The sequence below is a fragment of the Parasteatoda tepidariorum genome, chromosome 4 (assembly GCF_982258835.1).
Source record: "Parasteatoda tepidariorum strain Cologne lab strain chromosome 4, Ptep-v5.0, whole genome shotgun sequence".
NCBI classification, from domain to species: Eukaryota; Metazoa; Arthropoda; class Arachnida; order Araneae; family Theridiidae; genus Parasteatoda; species Parasteatoda tepidariorum.
Window position 1 is genome coordinate 100,332,120 of NC_141758.1, and position 23,241 is coordinate 100,355,360.

The 23,241-nt window shown below is 31.0% G+C and overlaps 1 protein-coding gene across 1 annotated transcript; it reads left to right on the forward strand.

The window, feature by feature from the left end:
* Positions 1 to 414: 414 nt before the first annotated feature.
* On the forward strand, positions 415 to 21,531 carry LOC107441941 (pancreatic lipase-related protein 2). The gene is made up of 10 exons (XM_087161822.1): positions 415 to 678; positions 3,700 to 3,983; positions 5,706 to 5,852; positions 6,779 to 6,887; positions 8,680 to 8,800; positions 10,054 to 10,173; positions 13,208 to 13,447; positions 16,036 to 16,162; positions 19,686 to 19,841; positions 21,299 to 21,531. Exons 1-6 carry the CDS (start codon positions 588 to 590, stop codon positions 10,139 to 10,141), a joined length of 840 nt encoding a protein of 279 aa, XP_087017948.1. The 5' UTR covers positions 415 to 587; the 3' UTR covers positions 10,142 to 10,173; positions 13,208 to 13,447; positions 16,036 to 16,162; positions 19,686 to 19,841; positions 21,299 to 21,531.
* Positions 21,532 to 23,241: the final 1,710 nt, after the last annotated feature.

Genomic DNA, 23,241 nt, shown 5'->3' on the forward strand with positions numbered 1-23,241 from the left:
TCTGGAGTAGATATCAAAAATACAAGATCACTTATTTTATTTCTATTAGAAGTTTTGCATTCAGGACTAGACATCAAACATGCAAGATCGCTAATTTCCATTGAAAATAATGTTGCATTCTAAATTGGCCATCCAAGCGAGAAATCGCTAATATCTGTTAACAATTTCATAAATTCGCATGTTATGGCAGCACAAGATTTCTAACAGTAAATTCATTATTTCTAGCTTCTTTCGAATATCACACTGTATGTTAGATAAATATAATTAGTAAAATTGCTCAAAATGAATACGAGCTTCGCATAAATTTCATTTAATATTAGTTTGTAAATGTATGAAGAATCGTTTGCTAATAACAAATGAATACGACGAGAATTTGGAACGCCTAAAGGTAAAGGATAATTTCGACATTTGATTCTCTTTAGGCAGTGTTTGTTACACGGAAAACTCTTATTTTCCTTTTTTCGAAAATTACACTAAATTACTGTTTATCGTTAGTCTATTTACTTTATAAGTTATTTTTTTAAAGTATTCATTTTCTCGTTTAAAGCGTAACTTTAACCATGTCCTCATGAAATGTGTGTCGTGCCATGAGAGGTTTTACTGTCGTCTATTGGATTGTTTGCATTTTACTGGATTTTGTATTTAGTTCAACTGAAAACGAAAATTCAATAAATGTCCGTAAGTTATTTTTTAAATATTTTCATTTAAATGTTGCATTTCATTAGAATAAAATCATTACATAAAAGTTTTAAAAGCCTAAGATTTTAATTTAGACAAAAATACATCAATACAATGCGGATGTGAAATAAATTGTATTTTAGATAATATGTAAGGAACAAAAAAATTGGTAATCATTAATATTAATTTCGAATAGAATATAATACGCAAATAAAGCTATGCATTTCGAATAATAATATTCAAGAAAAAGAATATCTTGGGAATAATTAAATAAATTTTTGTAATAAAAATATATAACAAAAGATTCTGCAAAATTTAGAAAGAAATATGATGATTTATAATAATTATTTTGAGATAGAGATTTAAATAACACTATAATATGCAACATAGTTTGGTTAGATAAGACTTGGTTGATATATGATCTAGTTGATACCATCCCTTCATTATTTATTTATCGCAGATACATAGATAATTTATCGTATGCAATCGCAACAGGGACTTTTAAATGCTTATCTGATAATTATAAATTGAATAGAAAATTTTTGCTAAACTTGTAGAATATTTTTTTGGTGTCTTTGCAATGTGGCTTCGTAAGACATGTTTCCAATAATATAAAATATTTAACTGCTAATGCAAGTTCTAGTGACTAGAATTTGCACTAGAATCTAGTCCATGCAATACTGGCCTTGAAATAAACAACGAAATTTCTTAAAACTTTTATCCCCTCCCCCCGTCCAAATTTGCTGATGCAAACTAATTTTTGCAACTCCTGAAAAGGTCTAGATGACATTTTCAAAAACGAAATTTTCATTTTGAAATGTGGGATTACCGAGGGCAAGAAGCAAAAAATCCTCACGAAATCTGGCAAATCACGATATGGGAGGACCCATGTAATAAACAACAAGACAGGTTTGAAAACAGGAAACAGAAAACAGAAAACATGTTTATTAAAAATACCTTCAAGCTTCAACCTCCAATTAAACAGGTTTTCATGTTTATTACAACCGCCTGTCTTTAGTAATTTGTCAGATTTCGCTAGCGTTTTTGTTTTTCCCTCGCTTAAATATCAATTTCCGACCACCAATGCGTATAATTTTTGTCAGCGCAATTCCTGTTTACGTTTTAGCTCTAAGGTTTAGGTTTAGGTTAAGGTTTGGGCAAGGTATCACGCTGATTCAAGAGATGCAAGATGCAAGATATAGGTGGTAGCTCAGCGTATTGGCGCGAAGCGCCATTAACTGATTCATCTATACTGGGTTAGTCATATGTTGTGAAGTCATATGTACCTAAAGAAAAATAAAATAAAAAGTGATTCACAGCTGTGAACTGTGACTAACAGGATAGGGAATATCCTGAGTGACATTGAGTCCAAGATCATTTCTGTGACTCGGGTACGCTGATTCAATTTTCGGTTTAGATTTAAATGGATACTTGTAAGCGATGTCAGACGCGTGAGTCAAGCCCGATTGGCTGACCCACGCGTGACAACGCTTGCAAATATCCAATTGAATACCTGCAAGTGACGTCATCGTAGGTAAATCGTGGCATTTGTCAATTCAGAAGCCAGTCAGGTTTGACACGCGCGCGTGTTGCCACTTACTGGCATTCAATTAAATTTGCTTTAAATCACATAGTTAGGCATAATCACTTCACTTGTTCTCGAGTTTGTAAGTGCCCAATTATGCACTGGAGTGTTTCCATAGAAACTGATGGAAGCCATAGTCAAGAAACTGAGTTGTTCTTTTGGATGGAGATATTATCTGATGGAATTTTGAGCTCGTAAGAAAGGGAGTTAGAGTATCTGTGTTAGTAAATAGTACACATTACGATGTTTGTATTTTTTGTTATCTATAAATAGATCATCTTTGTATTCTTGTATCCATTTGTGCAGTCTTGTTCATTTAAAGAATCCATTATTAAAATTGAACGTAACAATATATATACTTAATTTATGTAACCCTTATAATTTTTTTCACCTTTAAAAGTAACGTTCATTAGAGTTGAACGTAGTTTCATTTGTTAGCAGTGAAAATTAACTTTCCTAACTCTTATTTTCAAGTTACGACTAATTGTCTAAGACCATTCCGGGATTAACTTGCAGATTTCTCGCTGCCAGAGAAAAAAAAAACAAATTAGTTTTAATCACTAATTTTTTTACGCTTTAAACGTTTTGTAACTAGTAAGGAAAAGAAAGTGTTAGTAATTTGCAATTGCTAGGATAAAAAGTTTTCTTTTTTCCCTTCATTTGGAGTAGTACTGTAATTTTTTTTCGGGGGGGGGGGGGTGATTAATTTACAGCCACACAATATAACAGAAGATTATTACTACATATTTAAAAATACATAAACATTTTAACTTTTTGACTCAGATAGGATACCGGTGTCCGTTTTCTATATTTTTTCTGACTCTCTAATTACAAGTTAACTTAATATGTAATTACAAGTTATTTTGTTAATTTTTAATGATAAAAAAGGTTTAAGGTTTTTGTTACTAAAAAATACGTTAAATGATCAGCAATATATTGGTACAAAATTTTTAAATCCAAAAAACGTAGTTTGACATTTTTTTCATTCATATTCAAAATTTTATCTATAATTGATTTTGAAATTTAAGGAAAATTTGAATGATGATAACTGTTTCTCTTAGATCTAAATAAATGAAAATTTGAAAAATTGTTTAGAACACTTGTAAGATTTTACCAAACGCAGAAAACGACACAGATGTTTCATGCTGCCTTTCATAACTTATAAAAATGCTATACATAATATTTTTCACTTAATTTGCCTTAAATTAATACGAAGTATTGAAAATTAGCATGAAAATATTTTCAATAAAAATTCTGCGTCAAAGGATTAAACATAAACACTTGCTAACCATTAAAAACATTCTTCCCAAAATTTCGAATATTTTGTAACCTTACAGGAGGGATATGACCTCCACATCCTCCATTTGTCGACACCCCTGACACGCTATCACTTACAATTGATCATTTACAGTTGAAACAGTCTATATCATTTACAGTTGAAACAGTCAGCAAATTCAGAACAGTGTGCTATGGTGATCTTGGCTGTTTTTGGTCTGGACCTCCATTTCAGCATCCCTACTGGCGGCCCATCAGCGTACCTCCCCAGACACCAGAAGAACAAAACACTCTATTTTACTTCTTCACGAGGCGACATAACATTATACCAATAATTATATCACCATTCCAAATGGAAACTCTAGACGGCTCAGATTTCAACGCAAATTCGTGGACGAGAATTCTCGTTCCCAACACCAGAGAAGGGCAATCGACGTGGATGATGGCAAGTATCCGAATATATTATTTGTTATTTATTTATTGCTTTTTCTTTCTCGAAATCATTTAAAGATCTTAGATAAGAGAGATTCGACAAGCTGTATTTTAGAGAATTTCTTTAAAAAAATGAATGAATCAGGTATATCTTAAAATTCATGCATGAAATAATTCTGATAGAAAATATAGGTGTTTTAATTAACAGGTCAGATTTTTTATTGATTCAAAATAGCATACAGGGTAATTCCGCATAGTGGTTGCAAACTACAGTGATTATCATAAGAATTGAGAATTACATATCAACAAATGGTCGGAAAGACAATCGAATGTCGCTAGAAGCTATACCTAATCAAGAACTGCCTGTCTATGCTCATTTTAACCGGTACTTTTCTTTATTTTAATTATTTTAAATTCGATTATTTTAGTTTCAATTATTTTAATTTCATGATTTTTAATACTTATTATCGGAGTTTGTTAAATGGGCTTCGAAATAGCTGTTTTAAAGTAATTTACTTATTTGGCGAACAAGTTGGCAAGATTTGCACTTTAGTCGCCAATTCAATCAAACTATGGTAAAACAGCTAAATAAGGGCTATTTTTGTCACATAAAAATTTATAACTATTTTTTTTCAATATTTTGTTTCGGTACTATTTTTATCTTCTTACATTTCCCATCGTCTGCCTTCGAATTTATTATTTGGATATTTTTTAATAAACAACTTAAAGCTATTTTTTTTTCAATATTTCTTTTTCGATACTATTTCTATCCTCTTACATTTAACATCGCCTGCCTTTGAATTAATTGCTAAAATATTTTTGAATAAACAAAATTAGAGCTATTTTTTTTCAATATTTCTCTTTCGTTTCTATTTCTATGTTCTAACATTTACCATCGGCCGCCTTCGAATTAATTGTTTACATATTTTTGTATAAAACAAGAAGAAATATTTTTTTCAATACTTCTTTTTCAAAACTATTTCTATCTTCTTAAATTTACCATTGAATTAATTGTTTATGATTAATTCGAATTGCCAATTTCAAATTGCCTTCGAATTAATTGTTTACATATTTTTGAATAAAAAAATAAGAACTTTTTTTTTCAATATTTCTTTTTCGTTTTCGGTACTATTTCTATCTTCTTTATATTTACAATAGTCTGCCTTCGAATTAATTGTTTAAATATTTTTGAATAAACAAATTTGAGCTATTTTTTTTTCAATATTTCTTTTTCGGTTCTATTTCTATGTTCTAACATTTACCATCGGCCGCCTTCGCATTAATTGTTTAGATATTTTTGTATAAAATAAGAAGAAATATTTTTTTCAATACTTCTTTTTCAAAACTATTTCTATCTTCTTCCATTTACCATCGAATTAATTGTTTAGAATTAATTCGAATCGCCAATTTCAAATTGCCTTCGAATTAATTGTTTAGATATTTTTGAATAAAAGAATAAGAGCTTTTTTTTCAATATTTCTTTTTTCGTATTTCTATCTTCTTTATATTTACAATTGTCTGCCTTCGAATTAATTGTTTAGATATTTTTGAATAAAAAAATGAGAACTATATTTTTCAATATTTATTTTTTGGGACTACTTCCATCTTTTTGCATTTCTTCCTCGCCTTGTATAGTTAATATATTTGAACATATTACCGAATTTTTCCTATCTTGTTTTCTTTCTTTCTTTTCTTTTAAAGAAAATAAATCTTTATTTCGAATGTTACCTTCAAGGATACAAAGGACAACTTCTTGAGTTTAAGTGATGAAAACATCATTTTGGTTGGTTATGGAAACGAAAAGATTATGCCTAACTTTCTAACCGCTGCTAATGCTCGTGTTGTTGGAGTTCAAGTTGCCAAACTCATCGAATACCTTAGCGTAAGTTTTTACCAATGTATTTCACAAAATACTCTTCAAAACACTATGTACTTTTACCCTGAAATTTGAGTATTTAAAATATCTGATAGACAACCGGTTTATTTAAGGATGTTTTTAAAAATTCTTTCGACAAGAAAAATAAAAAAGAAGCTAGAGTTTAAGTGCCTTAATAAGCTAAGTAATTCGGTACGAAGTTATAATTTTGAACCATCTCTACCATCTTGTTGTAAAAATTTATCATGGCCTTAAAACAAAGAAACATCCTAAATATTTTTTTTTTTTAATTTTAAACCCTCCAATTGGCGAGACTTTTTTCTCCGAGATGAAATTTATTAAATTCATTTAATTTCATTACTTTTGCAAATAATTTTGCAAAAAACAATGAAATTCTTTTTTTTTTCTTTTGCGAAACGCTCATTTTTTTGTAGCATTAATCTTTTTTACAAATCTTTTTTCAAAAAGAATAAATTCAAATTTGCGATTTCAGTTCAATTCGCAGAATAAATTGAATTTTTTTAATCATTTTACAAAGTAATATCTTGATATATTTTTGTGAAATTTTGCATTTTAATAACTTTTTGAAAAGTTTTACCCCATACGTATTTTTTTAGAAAAATATGGCTTTTCTTTATAATAACATATTGCTCAAATTTCTTAATTAGAATAGAGGGCGCTAGGTAATAACAGATAAAACCTAACCTAACACTCATGAATGACTATAGCAAACTCACAACAGCTGTGAAAATATCATATTAACCGCTAATAAGCGTTGTTTTATAAAGCGACAAACCTTGCGCTGAACAGTCTTAAACTAACTCGTGTAAGAGCAATGAATTTCGGGAATGAGGAATTAATTTATTTATGTCCTATATATTATTTACTATATCTGTAATTATTTAATAAAACGTGTTATAATGTCTTTTTAGGACAATTTAGGGGCTGATTCAGAAAGATTTCATGTAATTGGCAATGGCCTAGGTGCTCACATTGCTGGATATGCCGGAGAAAGATTGAGCAGATTAGGTCGTATAACAGGTAGGCTATATACAGTCCATGGCCAAATTATTAGACGCAGGTGATACTCTACAGCTCTATTGTTCGTACACTGGGTTACATTTGTTTACGTCCGCGTATCAATTGCTTTACATTGTAATACAATACGTTAAAAATAAATACAAATAGGAAGTGTATAAAAATCTGCTTTATAAAAATCCATTACATGTATGTTTAAATATAAAAGTATTGCATATAAACTCGGTGCAAAACTTTTAATTATTAAAACCCTACAGTGCGTCCAATAATTTGGTCTAATTATTATAATGTACTAACATAGCACCTGATATAATAAATATTCTATATTTATATAATATATCGTCTTAATTTATCCAATCGTTGAATTTATATTATATATCGTCGAATTTCGCGAATTAATACGCGAACGTAAAAAAGTGCAAACCGGTTTCAGTCGCGTAAGAACAGTAATGCTGTATAGTATCAAAAGAAAACTGTATGTGATTCAGATTTTACATAGAATGTAACAGGGTGTCTAATAATTTGGCCAGGGACTGTGGGTTACGGGAAAAAAACACGAATGGAATATTAACTCAGGTTTAATTGTTAAAATGGGGGATTAGCAACCCCCATTTTAATCCTTCCGAGGAACCTTTAACGTTTTCCCCGATAATTGGTTGTCACTCAAGTTAAGATTTTTGATGGTTTTCCATTGATGAATTCAGACATCCCCTACTTTTCTCCACATGCAAGAGATTTAAAGCAGTCCACTCTTACAGGAAGGCACTTTGAATTGAAGTATTAACGCTGCAAATTGCCTGGTCTGTAATCTTAAATACCAGCTATAATCCACCTCCTCTACAATTGTAAATGAATTCCTCAATAATTGACAATTGATCTCCACGAGCCGTGATGGCTCAGGGGATAGAGCGTTCGCCTTCCAATGAGACGAACCGGGTTCGAATCCCAACAATGGATGGTCGATACGAATTCCGCAACCTGCTTTCTCCGACCACAATGCTGACGCAAAATATCCTCAGTGATAGACGGATCATGGGTTAGATCCCTTTGCTGTCAGGCTAACCATAGATCTCTTCATTAAATGCAAATGCGAGTGAGTTTCATCAAAAAGTTCTCCATGAAGGCAATTTCCCAATAATTGATCCAGGAGTTATCTTGTCTTCTGGATTGTGTTCAAAATTACAAGGCTACGGAGTTGAACATTAGTAATCGTAAGCCCAAAAAAATGGGTCGACTGTTCAACGATGGTTATAAAATAAAATGAAACCGGTCTCCTATACAATTAGTCATTGAAATCCTCAACAATTAATTATTGAACTTCAGTTGCTAATTATTGATCAATAATTAGCAACTGAACTTAACAATAAGTCATTGGAATAATCTGCAAGCAGCAATTATACTCTTCAACAATTAGAATTCTAAACATATCACAATTAAATTCTTTAACAATTAGATGAAATTTTTATAAATCAGCTATTGGACTTTACAACAATTTGCAATTAGATTCTTCAGCAATTAGCAAATGAGACTTGATTTTAATCCCCAACTAAACTCTTCAATAGTACTCTCAGTAATTGGAATTCTCAACAATTATCGATTGGACTCCTTTACAATGAGCAATTAAAGTCCTTCACAATCAGTTATTGGAGTCTACAAGAATCATATATTAATTTCTTAATACTATATTGTTTATAAATCGAACACTATCCAGCAAGTTACCAACACTGTTTAATGTTTTTAAGTTGTAAATTTAATTAATTAATTAATAAACAAGTAAAATCCTTTTTCTCTTTAGGCTTAGATCCATCTGGACCGTATTTCCGAAGTGTAGAAAATGAAGTTAAGTTAGAAAGCACTGATGCTCTCTATGTTGACGTCATAAATTCGAACCCAGGAAGGAATTTAATCGAAGTTATGTAGCAATTTTATTTCATTTGTGTTTTATTTTCTTCTTCATTTTTCATCTTTATCATAGTTCGAAATTTATATAAAATTCTATCCATTTTTTAAAATTATACTTATGAAGATGTTATACGAAATGTCAAAAAACGGCAACAACCTTAAATTTTTAAAAATTATCTATTTTTTTTTAAATTCACATGCATGATGTTTTGTAATTATCATTCTGTATACACTTTCGGAACGTTTTTGTTCTGAAAAATGGAGTAAGGTGTCTCGAACTAATATTTAAATGGAAAAATAAACAATATCAATATTTTGCTATTTTGCGAATCAATATCGAAGTCAATCACACCAAAAGAAGAATTAAAAGCAAAACATTATATTCTTAAATGAAGCATCTGGGGAAAAAAAGTAGATTTTGATAAGCTTTGATGACTTCAATTTTACTTTTTTAATGACCTCGATATCAATTCGTCAAACTTAGATCGGGTTTTTCTCTTTTGATTCAAATGTGAATTCGCGTCTACTAAAGCATAGGAATCAAGGCTTCCTTTTTGCTAAAGATTTTAAAAATTTAATGATTGATAATCTAAATGATTTTCGAAAAACACATTTTTTTCTTTCAGAAATAAATAAATAAATATATAATACATATATATATATAACCACATTTCCTCTGAACAGTAGTGAGTTGTACGAGTTAATTTGATGTTTGTCCTACTTCAATTACGTACTTGTTGTTTGCTGTTCACCTGTAAGCAATGCGTTTTTAATTAACCTCGAAGCATACTTAAAGTTTCTCGACGTCTAAATCAGTTCAAGCCCTAAAGTTCTTCTTTGACTTCGAGGCACGTACCTGCAACCTTCAGTTTCAAAGATATTCCACCTGAATAAGTTTGTTTCAACAACAAAAACAAAAACAGAAAAGAAGAAAAAAATTATGCTTGCTCAACTTATTGCGTTAATTAAATAGCCTTACAAGTGTTCCTAGGAGGCGAAAAACAAAGAAAGAATATTTCTTTCCTTTAAAAATCAGATTTTTAAGGCCTAATAGTCTACAGCAAATGAGATTGAGTTTGACTCAGCTGTTTTCTCATTATCAAACTTTAAACAATTTTACTTAAATTATGGCCACTCTGTAAACTTAGCATAATTTCAATCAGAAAGAAACCTAATCTAATCTCATCTTAACAGGTGAATGATGTGTTCTTCTCTAAATAACGTGCTTCTCTCAAAATGCTTTAAGAAAATTATAATTGTGTTATAGGTTCAGGAACAACAGAAGACTTGGGGGATGTCAATTTTTGGCCAAATGGCGGGAAACAACATTCCTGCTTAGTTTTGGCTCCAATTAACCCTCTTCTGACCGAGCTTCTTCCGCTCGAATGTAAGTAGAATTTTTATCATTGTTTAAGTTTTAAGCTGTTATTATCATCCATTTTTGTAGAAATATTTTCATCGGGCAAAAAAGTTTATTATTTATTTTTGGCGAGATTTCCAAACTGGCTTATCATTTCGAATCTTAGGTTCACAACCATGGAAAACTCTTTAAATAAGTTAGATTTTGTATTCCTTCCCCTTCTAAAATAAGCCGAATAAATCGTCTGTATTCACTCTCAGTGTCCCTTTCGCTTCGTTTTTATATGCCTTCTTCCCCTAAATTGCTGGAATAAACTCTACCAGTTCGCTTTAGGCTCACTTGCACCCGCCAACTTGTCGTGTTTGAATAGTAATAACTTTTCATTTATGCTTTAGGGCCGGCCGTGGTATTCCAGTGGTCAGAGAATCGGACTCCGATCCTCGGGGTACTGGGTTCGATCCTCGACTCCGCTAACATCCACCGAGTACATCCAATATACGTGTTCGTATAATCTGTAGAATCGAACGTCCTGTGATTGGTAGCTGAGCAGTACCACTGGTACAGAGATCTGAAGAAACTTTCCTGAGATTTCAGATCCATGCCAAAATAGAAGAAGTGGCCTCACACACTCGAATGACATGCTTTTGGATCATCATCAAGGTTGTTTCCCAAACTGTCGCCAATAGCCCATTGGGAAGCGTAAAAAAATACCTACCCTCCTTTCACTTCGACTTTCCATGCTTTCTTTCCATGCATTGCTAGATTAAACTCTTCCGGTTCGCTTTAGGCTCACTTTGCACACACCAACTTGTCGTGGTTGAATAGTTATAGATCTTTATTTGAGCTGAATTTTAAACGTGAATTCGAATTTGTAAGTGCGTTTGTGTTTTTCTCTTTAAACGACTTGTTTTCTTACCTGGCAATTGAAATTTGAACTAAATTTTCTGGTTCATATTATCTTCTCATCTGGTTCAGATTCATCTGGTTTATCCACATCTTTCACCGACAATTTCATCGACATCTGCTAACTGAAATGGACCATATGTTGATCCAAACAGGGTTGCAACCTAAAACCCTATTATTAAAATAAGGGTATTTGATGATATTACTTTTTTCACACAGCCTAAATCTTGTTTTTTTTTTTTTTTTTTTAGCATTTAAAGTGAATTCCTAATTCAACATAATTTGTTTTCCTTATACTTATTTATTAATTGACAATTAAAAATAAACGCTGTATCGACTGATAGTTTTTCATTCATACCTTATGTTTTCATTTTTGAAACAATTTATAATACTACAGGTTTTAGAATGCCTTATGGATGAGTGTGTTTCTGGTTCATTTATTTAGTGTTACGCACACATAATACAATTATTGCTCATTACAAAATATGTTTTACAAGCCCTTATCAAGTTGAAGAACAGACCTGCATAAATTAGAGAAAAACATTCCATCAAATGCATCCAGAATAACGGTGGAATTCGAACCCCCTGCAGAGATGAGGAACTGGTGCTCGGCAAGAAAGACCTCTTCTTAGTTAAATCTAGAAATCGCGATTGAACATTGTACTTACATACACTAGTAGGTTATACCTTCTTCTCGCTTCACTCATCAATCTTAACAATCGATGCAATTTCTTGACAATAAACTGATTTTTGCATCAAAATTTTAAAGTATGCAATTGAAAGGTAGGTAGGTACTTCGTTTTCGTCGCACTAGAGTTGCACGTGGGCTATTGGCGACGGTCTGGGAAACATCCATGAGTATGATCCGAAGGCATGTCATCGCAATTTTGATCCTCTGAAGAGGGGATGGCTCTCCTGCTTTGGTAGCCCGACAAAATGCGTTCGAAGTCAGGCCCTTACCGGTTGACCAGTTTAACCGGTACTGCTCTCCCTTGTCCCTACACAGGCTGATAAAAGTGGTCACCCAACAGCTTACTGATAGCAGTCAGTGATGCTTGACTTCGGCGTTTTACTGGGAACCGTGTCTTTACGATCAGTTCACTGCGGGACTCAACTGAAAGATCCAAAGATTCATGTATAATATAATTCATGCTGTTGTTGTTTATTTACGTTGCACTAGAGCTGCACAATGGGCTATTGGCGGCGGTCTGGGAAACATCCCTGAGGATGATCCGAAGACATGCCATCACAATTTTGATCCTCTGCAAAGAGGATGGCACCCCCGCTTCCGTAGCTCTACGTACTGAGCGCGAAGTCGAGCAATTTACGGTAGAGCAGTTTAACGAGGACCAATACCGCACCCTCTTGGTCCCTACGCAGACTGATCCAAGTGGTCACCCACCCGCACACTGACCGTAGCCAGTGATGCTTGACTTCGTTGAATATAATTCATGCATAATGTAATGTATGAGCACAGATTTAGCTTCCGCTTCTATGAGGATAATCATTTTGCCTGGTAACCATAGCAATTTCATCTGCAATTTTGTATTTTAAATTCCTATTTAACTTTTTGTTACTTGAAAATTTTAGTTAAAATTTTTCAAAAAAAAAGCTTTTTATATAGCAGTGCGACAAATTAATTCCAATTAATGTTTTATAATTTTGTATTCAATACTTTGGTTGAATGTATTTGCCTAGGACGGACATAGTTTTTACACAAAGCCTATGATATAAAAGTTAAAACGGTTAGTAAATTCAGTAACCAATTTAAATATGTTAATAAACTACTGCATGATAAGGTAATAAAATTATTTTTATTCCAAGGAATCCCAGTTTTTATTATTAACAATAACCATACGAATAAGCTGATAGTAGAGAATTCTAAAAAAGGATGATAAATAAATATTACTGGTCCTTAATTTGGGAAAACAAAATTTTTTACTATAAAAAATACTTTTTTAACTTTTATTTACTTAATGTGGATGACAACCTGAAAATTTGTATCTTCCATGTTAGAAAACTGAATCATACCACGTGATTTATCAGTCCAAATTTATCCAATGAGAATGCATCATTTGATTTTTATGTATATAAGAACCAAAATTTATTATAAATACTTTGGTTGTGCGAGAATATCTCATGAAATCTTTCCTTCCAGCATTTAAAAACACGTTATCATGCCAGCGCATGCGGGCCACTGAGTTCTTCTCTATGTCTATAATTCCAACTGAATGTCTGTTTGTCGGTGTGGAATGTTCCAGTTACGATGCTTTTCTCCAAGGTCACTGTAACTGTGGATATAACGGTGAGAGATGTCGATTAATGGGACAGTACAGCGAACCTGCGGAACACGAAACTAGATATTATCTACAACTTTGGGAGGAGAAGCCATATTGTTGTAAGTATATATATGTTAAATAGTATTCTCATGCTCTTATTAACTCGTCTTTATGCGTGTGTGTGATCCCTCAATATAAGTTTCGACGAATTTCCGACGAGCTAGAGTGCTCAACTGCAATTCTGTGTCGGAAGACTGTCATTTCTTGTATGCTACGAGGAGATATTTTTTTTAACCATTTAGACAGTCGTGGGAAGTTTATTTCCCACCAACTCCATTAATTTTAAATGCCGTTGAGACGATATTTTCCCATTTATGAATTGTGCTGCTATCAGTAAATTACTTCAGAAAAGAAAATAAAAAATCAATAATTTGCTCTGTTTACTTAAATTTGTCCAGCAGTAAAGGTTTGCGTTATGTCAAGAACTGTGGTTAACAGGGTATTAATTTATTTAATCTTTTGTGCGTTATGCGTTCGTTAATTTGATCATTTCTCATCAAGCTTATTTGAAGTTATAAACTCAACTTTTTAAATTCAGTTGAATATATGATTCGGTATAAAATATTCGGTATAAGCTCAAAAGTTGAAGTTTATAGCCAATTCTTAAAAGTTAGTGAAATTTTAAAAAATCTCTACCCCTTAAAACAATGGTTTCGGAAATCAAATAAATTCATTGTAATTAGTTAAGTTAATTTCTTTTTATAAATCAATCTCAATTCCCGAAATATTTTAACATAACATTTTTATAAAAATACGGCCCTAAAAAGGATTAAACTGATATCAAAGTTAACTTATCGACAATCGGATTAATAATCATTTTTGTGAAAAAATAAGTGAAACTAAGTATTTTTTATTTTTCTAAAAAAAATGTTTTCAAGTGAAAGTTATTTTGGATAACCCTTACATTTTTTGTCTTTGGTGTTTTATGATTAACATTAGCTTATATTTAAGTCTGCTTGAAACACGTGTTTTTACATTTTCTGTTTTAATTTTTAACTTGCCCTAGGACAGGGATGGCGAACCAATGGCACCCGTGCAATTTAAAGCACGCGACACAATATTTTGGGCACGCTACCGATCACAATTGTTATTGCACTATGAATTGTTATTACACAAATGTCACACACTATGAAGCATATGTAACAATTAAATTAAAATTCACAAAAAAAAAAACAAAATAATAAACAATTATTAATAAAAAAATTAACAAAAAATGCTAAAAAAACAATTAATAACCATAAAAAACAAGCTAGCAATAAATAACTAGCAAAAAAATCAACAGTCCTGCTTAAACCAATATCTTACAACCTATAACTTATTTGTCATTTAATCTGCAATAACAGAAGTCCCACTGATGCTACTTTAAGTTGAATTACGCGTATAACTAAGACATTGCAAAATGTATTTTCGTTTCAATGCAAATAAAGAGTTTTGAGTTGATAGTATTTAGTATTATTATTTTTCCAATAATCATGAAGTCAAAATTATTTGACGGCACGTCTGTGATTTCTCTATACAATTTCTTAGAAAAAATGGCACGTTGGTGTATAAAGGTTCGCCACCCCTGCCCTAGGATATATCTATGAGAAATTCATAAATATATCCACTGCAAAGATATATCCTAATGCTAACTTCATAGATAAGGGAAGATAATTTCTGATAGTTATATCGAAGACAGCTGAGAATCAATTTCTAATTTCATTAGTTCTAAGCAGTACTGTCTTTACGCATGGGCAGACCCGGCAGTACCCGGGAGCCCCTGGCACAAAGGGGGCCCATGAGAATCTTCCTTTTTTATAAATTGTATTAAAAAAAGCTACGAATAAAACACAATGCCTTATATATTTTTTAAAATAAATAAATATACTTCATTAAATTTAAAAAAAAGATCAAAAAAATTAACCCATAACTTTCTGTGCCATTTTATCCAGGAACTCACTATTGTTTTTGATTTGATTTAGCTATTTTTGAGTACAGTAGATCAACAATAGCTTTTTTTTCTACTCTGACGTTAAATATTTAAATGGTAGACCGATCATAGTTTAGAAACCTCTTAACACCGTAATATTCCTGGGTGGTTTATTGGTTTTCCTTTTTCAGGGGTCTGTCTAGGTTTTTCTGAAAGGTACCTATTTTGTGAAATTTACACATAATTTGTGAAAATTAAAAATTATATTAAAAAATCAACACAAAAAGTATGAATTTATCGTTTCTTACGAGGTACAAAAATAAAATTTTAAGAAAAAGTATTTTGTGAAACGACCGTTTTTCCCAAAGTTGAATTTGTGAAGATACCACTAAACCAACTAAACGGTAGTAAATTTGGCCTGGACAGACCCTGTTTTTATGTAACGCAAATCCATATTAGTTCCGTCATATAACTTCAAAAGTTAACGAGTTTATTCCAAATACTAGTTCCTTGTCTTTTGGGATAGGATCAAAGCTATGAGGCTATGAAATTTGACATGGGCAGCTGCTAATTTAATAAAGATTGCCTGTTTAATATCGGTGATAATAAAAATAGCCTATTGAGTACTATGAAAAAATACAAATAAATGAATATTGCAGATAAGTAATGCGAATTAAACACATTAGTATCATTAAACGCATCAATCAGTAAACGTTTATTATGTTACGTTTATTATAGTGCATCAGTATCAAGTCATAGTTCATTTGGAAGTGAACAGTGAACACAAGACTTATGAAACAGTCGATGCTGTGCTGAATTTGAAATTAAAAGCAAGGAACAGTTTTCAAGAGCATTTGAAAATAAGGTAAGTCACATGACACAATTTAATTATTAATCGATACATGGGGTGTTATGAAATAACCACCCTTAATATTTATTACTCAAAGAAGGTTAATAAAAAGAACACTTTATTAGGTGCAAATTAATATTAAAGTCACACAAATAAAACTTAAATGTTATTCAAATCTGTCTATTGTCTATCTAAACCTGCTGAAAGTAATCGATTGTGGAAGATAATAAGTAATACAGAATCCTATTCGATTGCCGAAAAAAACTAGTGCATATTATAAATAACAGCTTTTAACCTTTTCTTAATTTCTTTGTGCAACCAAACAGGTTTTTATGTTTTTAATCCTGTGTTCCAGAGGCCGGGATAGCTTGGTAGGGTAATGGGCCAATGTTCAAGAGTTCGTGGGTTCGATCCCCACCGGCCGAAGACTCCCCGTATAGTAAGTTGTGACTGATGCATGTTAAATCTGTCGAGTCGCAATGTCCTTTATGTTCCCATAATAAATAAGTACCTCTGAGGGAACTGATCCAGGAGTTTCCTTGTCTTCTGGTTTGGTTCAAAATTACAAGACTACGGAGTTGAACACTGAGTTGGCTGTTCAACGACGGATATAAAATCCTGTGTTCCTGGAACCGAGGTAGCTCATGGTATAGAATGTTCGTCTATCACTCTGGTGACCCAGGTTCAAATCCCAGTGATGGTTGGTTGATTGAATTCTATTCCAGGCTCGTACCAATCATAATGTTGGCGTAAAACGCTTTCAATGGTAGACGAATCATGAGTCCTCTTGTCGTAGGACTAACCATGGGAGGTTTTCGTCTCCATGTAAAGCAAATGTTAGTTCTACAAAAAAAACTTCTACGAAAGCTAGTTTGGCTCAATATTTGATCCAGAAATTTCGTTGTTTTCAAATAAAAAATACAACAGATGAAAATTACAAGGCTACGGAGTTGCACTTAAATTCAGAGTTTGGTTTCGGCTGTTTAACGTCGGCTGTTAATCATAACGTCGGCTGTTAATCATTGATGCTTCATCAGACTTATTTTTTAAAATTCAGTCCTGTTTATTTAAAATTATTTTAGTATCAGTCCTTTAGAAGAGTTTTTTGAAAGATATAATATTAAAATTAATTATATATGAAGATATTGAGAGTAATAATATTGAGTTTTCCTTAAATTCAATCAGTTGGATGATTTTTAAAACAATTTTCGTATCACTTTTAGAACATTCTCTATAATAACAATTTAACAATATTGAAAGTGAAGACTTCAATTAAGTATTGCTAAATTTAATTTTTGTGTCAATTTGATGAAAGAGTTAGAAGAAAGAAAGATATGACGCAAAATTTGTTTCTCTTAATTCCTTCTTTTAAATATCCATAGTTATTCTTCATTTATTCTTTTAATTATCCATAGTAATAAGTGATAGGCTGAAAACAAAAGCGTTCTTTTTTTTTCATTTTTCGTTATTTTTGCCTTTATGGGGTGATAATTTTTTGTGATTTTTTTTTCTCACATTTTATATTTTTTCCCTTCATTTCTTAAGAATTTTTAACGATATTTTCAATTTTAAGAGCATTTTCCTTCGGAATTAAAATTTTGTTTTATTAATTCAAGGGTGTTAATCAGTGGGAATTTTGCATTAAATCTAATTTTTTTAATAATTATTCTAAAAACAAGAATTGGTGTTGACCATATATGGCGGTACTTTTACTTTCGTTACTTGTACCGCCGGTGCAAGTAAAAAGTACGTACTTTTACTTGTACTTCGTTACTTTATAAATTTAGTACTTTTACTTGTACTTTCGTTACTTTTTTAGGGAAAAAGTACAAGTATTTGTAACGGAAATGTCGAATGAAATCGTTACTTTTTTTTAAAACTCGGCAAAATTTCTAAAAATATATATATATATATATATATATATATTAAATTTAAAAAAAATGCTTATGTTTTTTAAATTTATAAAATTAATGTGCAATATGCATTCACAGCTAACTTCGTGTTTAAATACCTTGACCTCCAGTGGAGCGCTTATTCAGCGTGGCTAAACACGTTTTGAGAAATTCTCGTAGCAGACTCAGTGACACCACTTTCGAATTGCAATTATTTTGCAAAATGAATAAAAATATTAATTAGCAAGTTATTTTCAATCATTTTCGAGTTTTATGCATTTATTTAATACATTTCAAATAAAAAATGTTGGATTTTGTTATTACGTTTTTCAATTTTCTTTTTGAACTCACTAATAATACATTTTTGTCTTAATACATTTTTTACTAAATACATTACCATATACATACATACAATACATATAATTACATACCTAGTACATTTTTTACTAAAATTATGTTTATGCCCGACCTTGTCAAACAACGCCCATTCAAATCTCTAAGAACTTCAGAACTATTTGTCCTATTGAAAACTATTATAATTACTATTTTAACTCTTGAAAACTCGAAGATATTAATTTAGCCGCTGATACTAAAATTTGTTTAAAAATTTTAATTATTCCGTTAAGCAGAAATGTTCGGAAAATGATTTTCTCGCATAACTTCAGCATTAGCCATTGTTACAAATAAAACTGCAGACTGTTCTGTTTCAACTTATACTGCACATTCAATTATTTTTTACTAGCTCAACGATCACAAAGCTATCTGAAACTCCGTGTTTGTTTTGTTTATGTTTGTGCTTTTAAAACGCTTTTCTATAGAGTAAAACAATTTTAAATCAATGGTAGTTTAAATAAATAAAAATAATGAACTGAAAATTAAAATCAATATATAAAATTTCTTTTTCGTGCAAATCCATAATAATTTTGATTTTAAAATTATATTTGATTTTAAAATTATATTATACGATTATATTATAAAATTATATTATAATATTCTTACGAATTTAAAAATAAATTAATGTCCATAACTTTCAAAATTAAAAATAATTAAATAAATAACAACAATTTTGCAAAAACATTAAAGAACATAAGAATATTATTCAATAAAATTTTAGGTTACTTTGAATTTTCGATTTCCTAGAAATGTACTTTTAAATCGTTACTTTTTTTGTTTAGTACTTATACTTTTACTTGTACTTTTTACTCGTTACTTTTTAAAATAAGAACTTTTTACTTTTTACTCGTTACTTTTTTTAGAAAAACTTGTACTTTTACTCGTTACTTTTTAAAAGTAACGTTTCCATATATGGTGTTGACTAGATTTTTTCATGTTATTAGAATTTGCTTTTGGTCATTTTGAAGAACAATTATAAATCTTTATCAGGTTTTTTACGTTTTTTTACCCGTAAATTGCATTTTTTCAATTAATATTTTATTAAATGTATAAACGCTAATTACGAATATTTTTTTTTATAAAAAAGCTAATATGAAACATGTTTTTGAAACATTTTAATAACATTTTTTAATTTGTTTCTTGCGTTTGTTAAGGATAATTTTTAAGAAGGTCGTCAAGATCCTAACTCTGTTAATAATTACAAATAATCAGCGCTAATATTTTGAATGAAATCTTCGAAAAATTCATTTTAGTATCAACTTGCTGGAAGAGTGGCAGACGCACAAGTTTCTTCTCACTTTTGAAAGCCCCGTAGGAAAACCAGAAATAGCAAGTGCTTCCATTCAGCACACGGAGCATGCGCATTGCGTGTCCTTGGAAGACATCGAAATCAACTATCTATTACCTGTGTAAGTAGCCATTTTTATTTCGAAACAAATATATTAGTAACATTTTATCATGATTATGTTTAAATGTTATTAGAATAGATTAAGTTAAACATATTTTTAAAGGATGCACTCTTAAAAGTTTAATATAAGTATTTTTTTATTAAAAGAACCCATTTAAATGTCAAAAAAGTTTACAATTTAAGTTTTTTTTGTCTTAAATTAATTCTATTAAATAAAAAAAATCCCTTTGGCCATGGTTACCTTGAGGTTAAAGAATCTGATGGGCCGAGAATCGATCCTCAACTCCACTAAGACCCACCGAGTTCATGTGATATACGTGCTCTCAAAATCTGTGGAATCGACGTGTTGTGGTCTGTTGTTGAACAGTGCCACGGGTACATGGATCTGAAGAAAATGTCCTTCCGCTTCAGATTCATGGCTGCCTAGCTTGACTTGTTCAAGTCTCATTAGAAACTACAACACTAAAAAAAATTCTAGACTCCGAGATGCCCTAGCGATTGTTTCTTTACAGTTTTCATTCCCCCACATGATGGACAAAAAAACTAAAAACTCAACATTTGTTTTTCTATTCAATACATTTTTTCATTTTGCACAACAGTTTATGAAAATTTGAAGATAAATTTTATACTAGTTCTTCTAAATTAAACTATAGCGTACTTTAATATCAACAATATTTATACATTAGTTTTATTATATAATATTAGAACAAAGTAGCCAAAGCTTTCACGTTACTCTAATGATATAGGTTGATAACATGGTTCAGATCTGATCCCGAACAATTGCTTGAATTCTAAACGCATGTCTCTTAACTCAAATTATTTTCATCAAATAAATTATTCCAGATAATCTTAGCATTCAATATAATAATAGTATTCAAAAATATTTTTTACTTCTCACAGAAAAATCTTCTAAGTTATTAAACTTATTGAAATTTCCTTATATAAGACATGCCAAATTAACTTCTCCCGCAGTGGACTGATCGTTAAGACACGGTTCCCAGCAGATCACCGAAGTCAAGCATCACTGGCTGCGGTCAGTGTGCGGGTGGGTGACCACTTGGATCAGTCTGCGTAGGGACCGAGGGTGTGCGGTATTGGTCCTCGTTAAACTGTGCTACCGTAAAGTGCTCGACTTCGCGCGCAGGTCGTCGGGCTACCGAAGCGGGGGTGCCATCCCCTCTGCAGAGGATCGAAATTGTGATGGCATGTCTTCGGATCATCCTCCGAGATGTTTCCCAGACCGTCGCCAATAGCCCATTGTGCAGCTCTAGTGCGACGTAAATGAACAACAACAAATTAACTTAACATTGTTTATGTTCATAAAATAGGAATAATTGTGTTTCAAAGTTGAACATTTTTTTAAAATTTACCTTGTATTAATTTTCCTAAGGAAAAAAAAGAGTGCAATTTACAGTAAAAACCAAATTTTCATACATCCAAACATGTTTTTAATTTCAGGCCAAAATCTGAAGTTTCAACAATCTTATGCAGGGATCCAAATTCGGAGAAATTTTCTGGAACACAAACACTATTCACTCACGAAGCATGCGCACAAACCACACCAATGATGTCACAACACTAATAGTCCATTTTGTGTAAATAAATGTAAATATTTTTTTTTTAAATCTTAGAACATAAAGTTTGAAACTTATACAAAACATATTTTCATAATAAAAAACTAGATACATCAATCAGGGTTTGGCTTATTTCGTCAATTTCAATCATTACACATTCACGACAATAAGCTTAAATCATGCTCTTGTGAGTAGTCATAGCAACAATTTTATCTGTTTACGAATACAGTAAAAATTCACCGAAGCATTCACGCAAATCACTCCAACAATGTTACTTCATTTTATTCAAATAAATAAAGTTTATTAAAAATATTTAATTATGAAGTTTGGAACTTATACAAAGGAAAACATTTTCGGAATAAGAAATTGACATTCAAGTGATTGCAGGGTTGCAACAGGCTACTGAAATGCGACTGTTTGCAACTATTTTCGCCTGAGTCGTCTATGGCAACTTTTCTGATTAAAAAAAGCAACTATTTTCAGGAAAAGGAGACTATTGGGAGACCTTTCTGTACTCCTAGCGATGTTTTTTAGCATAAATTTGGTTGACAACCTGTGGCCAGCGGGAACTTCGGAACACTTTCTTCTCTTAAAAAATAAAAAGGGAATGAAATAATTCATCACTTTTTACAATATATATATATATATATATATATATATATATATATATATATATATATATGAAATAACGATGGAGCCACACCGATATTTTTTAGTTAATTAAGAGTCAAAACAGCATGATAAACGAGTCCAGTTTCGGCATAATCTTTTATTTTAATAAACGATGGTGAAATAGCATTTTCACCCCTCTCCAGGCTGGAGAGGGGAGACACATATCCCGTCTAAATAGACGTAGTTTCGTCAGGCATTATAAACAACAAAAAGCCATGCAAAAATCATTGCTCTTCAGTTTTATACGATAATTAAAAAGTGTAAAAAGGCCAGCCATCTTGCCTTTTCTGTATTCTTACGCCTCATCAAATTTATTTATTACTCATAGAAAATCATTTAATCTTTCCTTGGAAGTGAAAGATCTTAAAATAACTTCTCTTTTGAAATATAAATCTAATTATTATTCATTGGCATGTTTTTAGCCTTGAAGTCCCAAAATAGAATTTCTACCCTTATCCTTTACCAAAGATATTTTATGAAAACGAATGAAGTTTTAATGCTTTTATTAATACAAAAGTATTTAATTTTTGTATTACATATATATATATATATATATATATATATATATATATATATATAATGTCAATAAAAAGGATAAAGGGGAAGATTTAGACAAAGTATGTTTTTTTATAGACAAAATATATTAATGAATTCTAGTAATTAAAAGTATTTAATTTTCTGAAAATATATTAATTCTTTGACATAAAAATTTATTGCTAGAACAGTAACGTTTTTATAAAAATTATCATAATTGATACCAACTTCACTAAATGGATCATGGTACATGACAATTGAGTCATTCAATAAAATTTTAGTTCATAATTTTTAGCAACTATTTTTATGAGTAGTGATTGCATTATTTTTATTAATTATGGATGCTATTTGTAACTAGGAATGATTTGACTATTTTTTTCTTCATCAATTCCAATAATTAAACATTTACGTCAATAAGCCTAAAACGCTTTAGTGGAAATAGCCATCGCAATAATTTATTGTGTATGAATGATTACGTGAAATTATGAATGTGTGTAAATTTTCTCTTCAGTAATTTCAATGATTAAGAATTTATGAGAAATCGCAATATTGAATATGCGATTGCAATGATTCATCATATTCATAATATTTATCATAGTCCGTAACAGATTCAAGGTACAC

Coding starts and splice junctions, on each gene's coding strand:
- LOC107441941 (XM_087161822.1), top strand. CDS start 588: ATGAGAGGTTTTACTGTCGTCTATTGGATTGTTTGCATTTTACTGGAT. Junction 679..3,699: donor CGAAAATTCAATAAATGTCC/GTAAGTTATTTT, acceptor TATCATTTACAG/TTGAAACAGTCAGCAAATTC. Junction 8,801..10,053: donor AGGAATTTAATCGAAGTTAT/GTAGCAATTTTA, acceptor ATTGTGTTATAG/GTTCAGGAACAACAGAAGAC.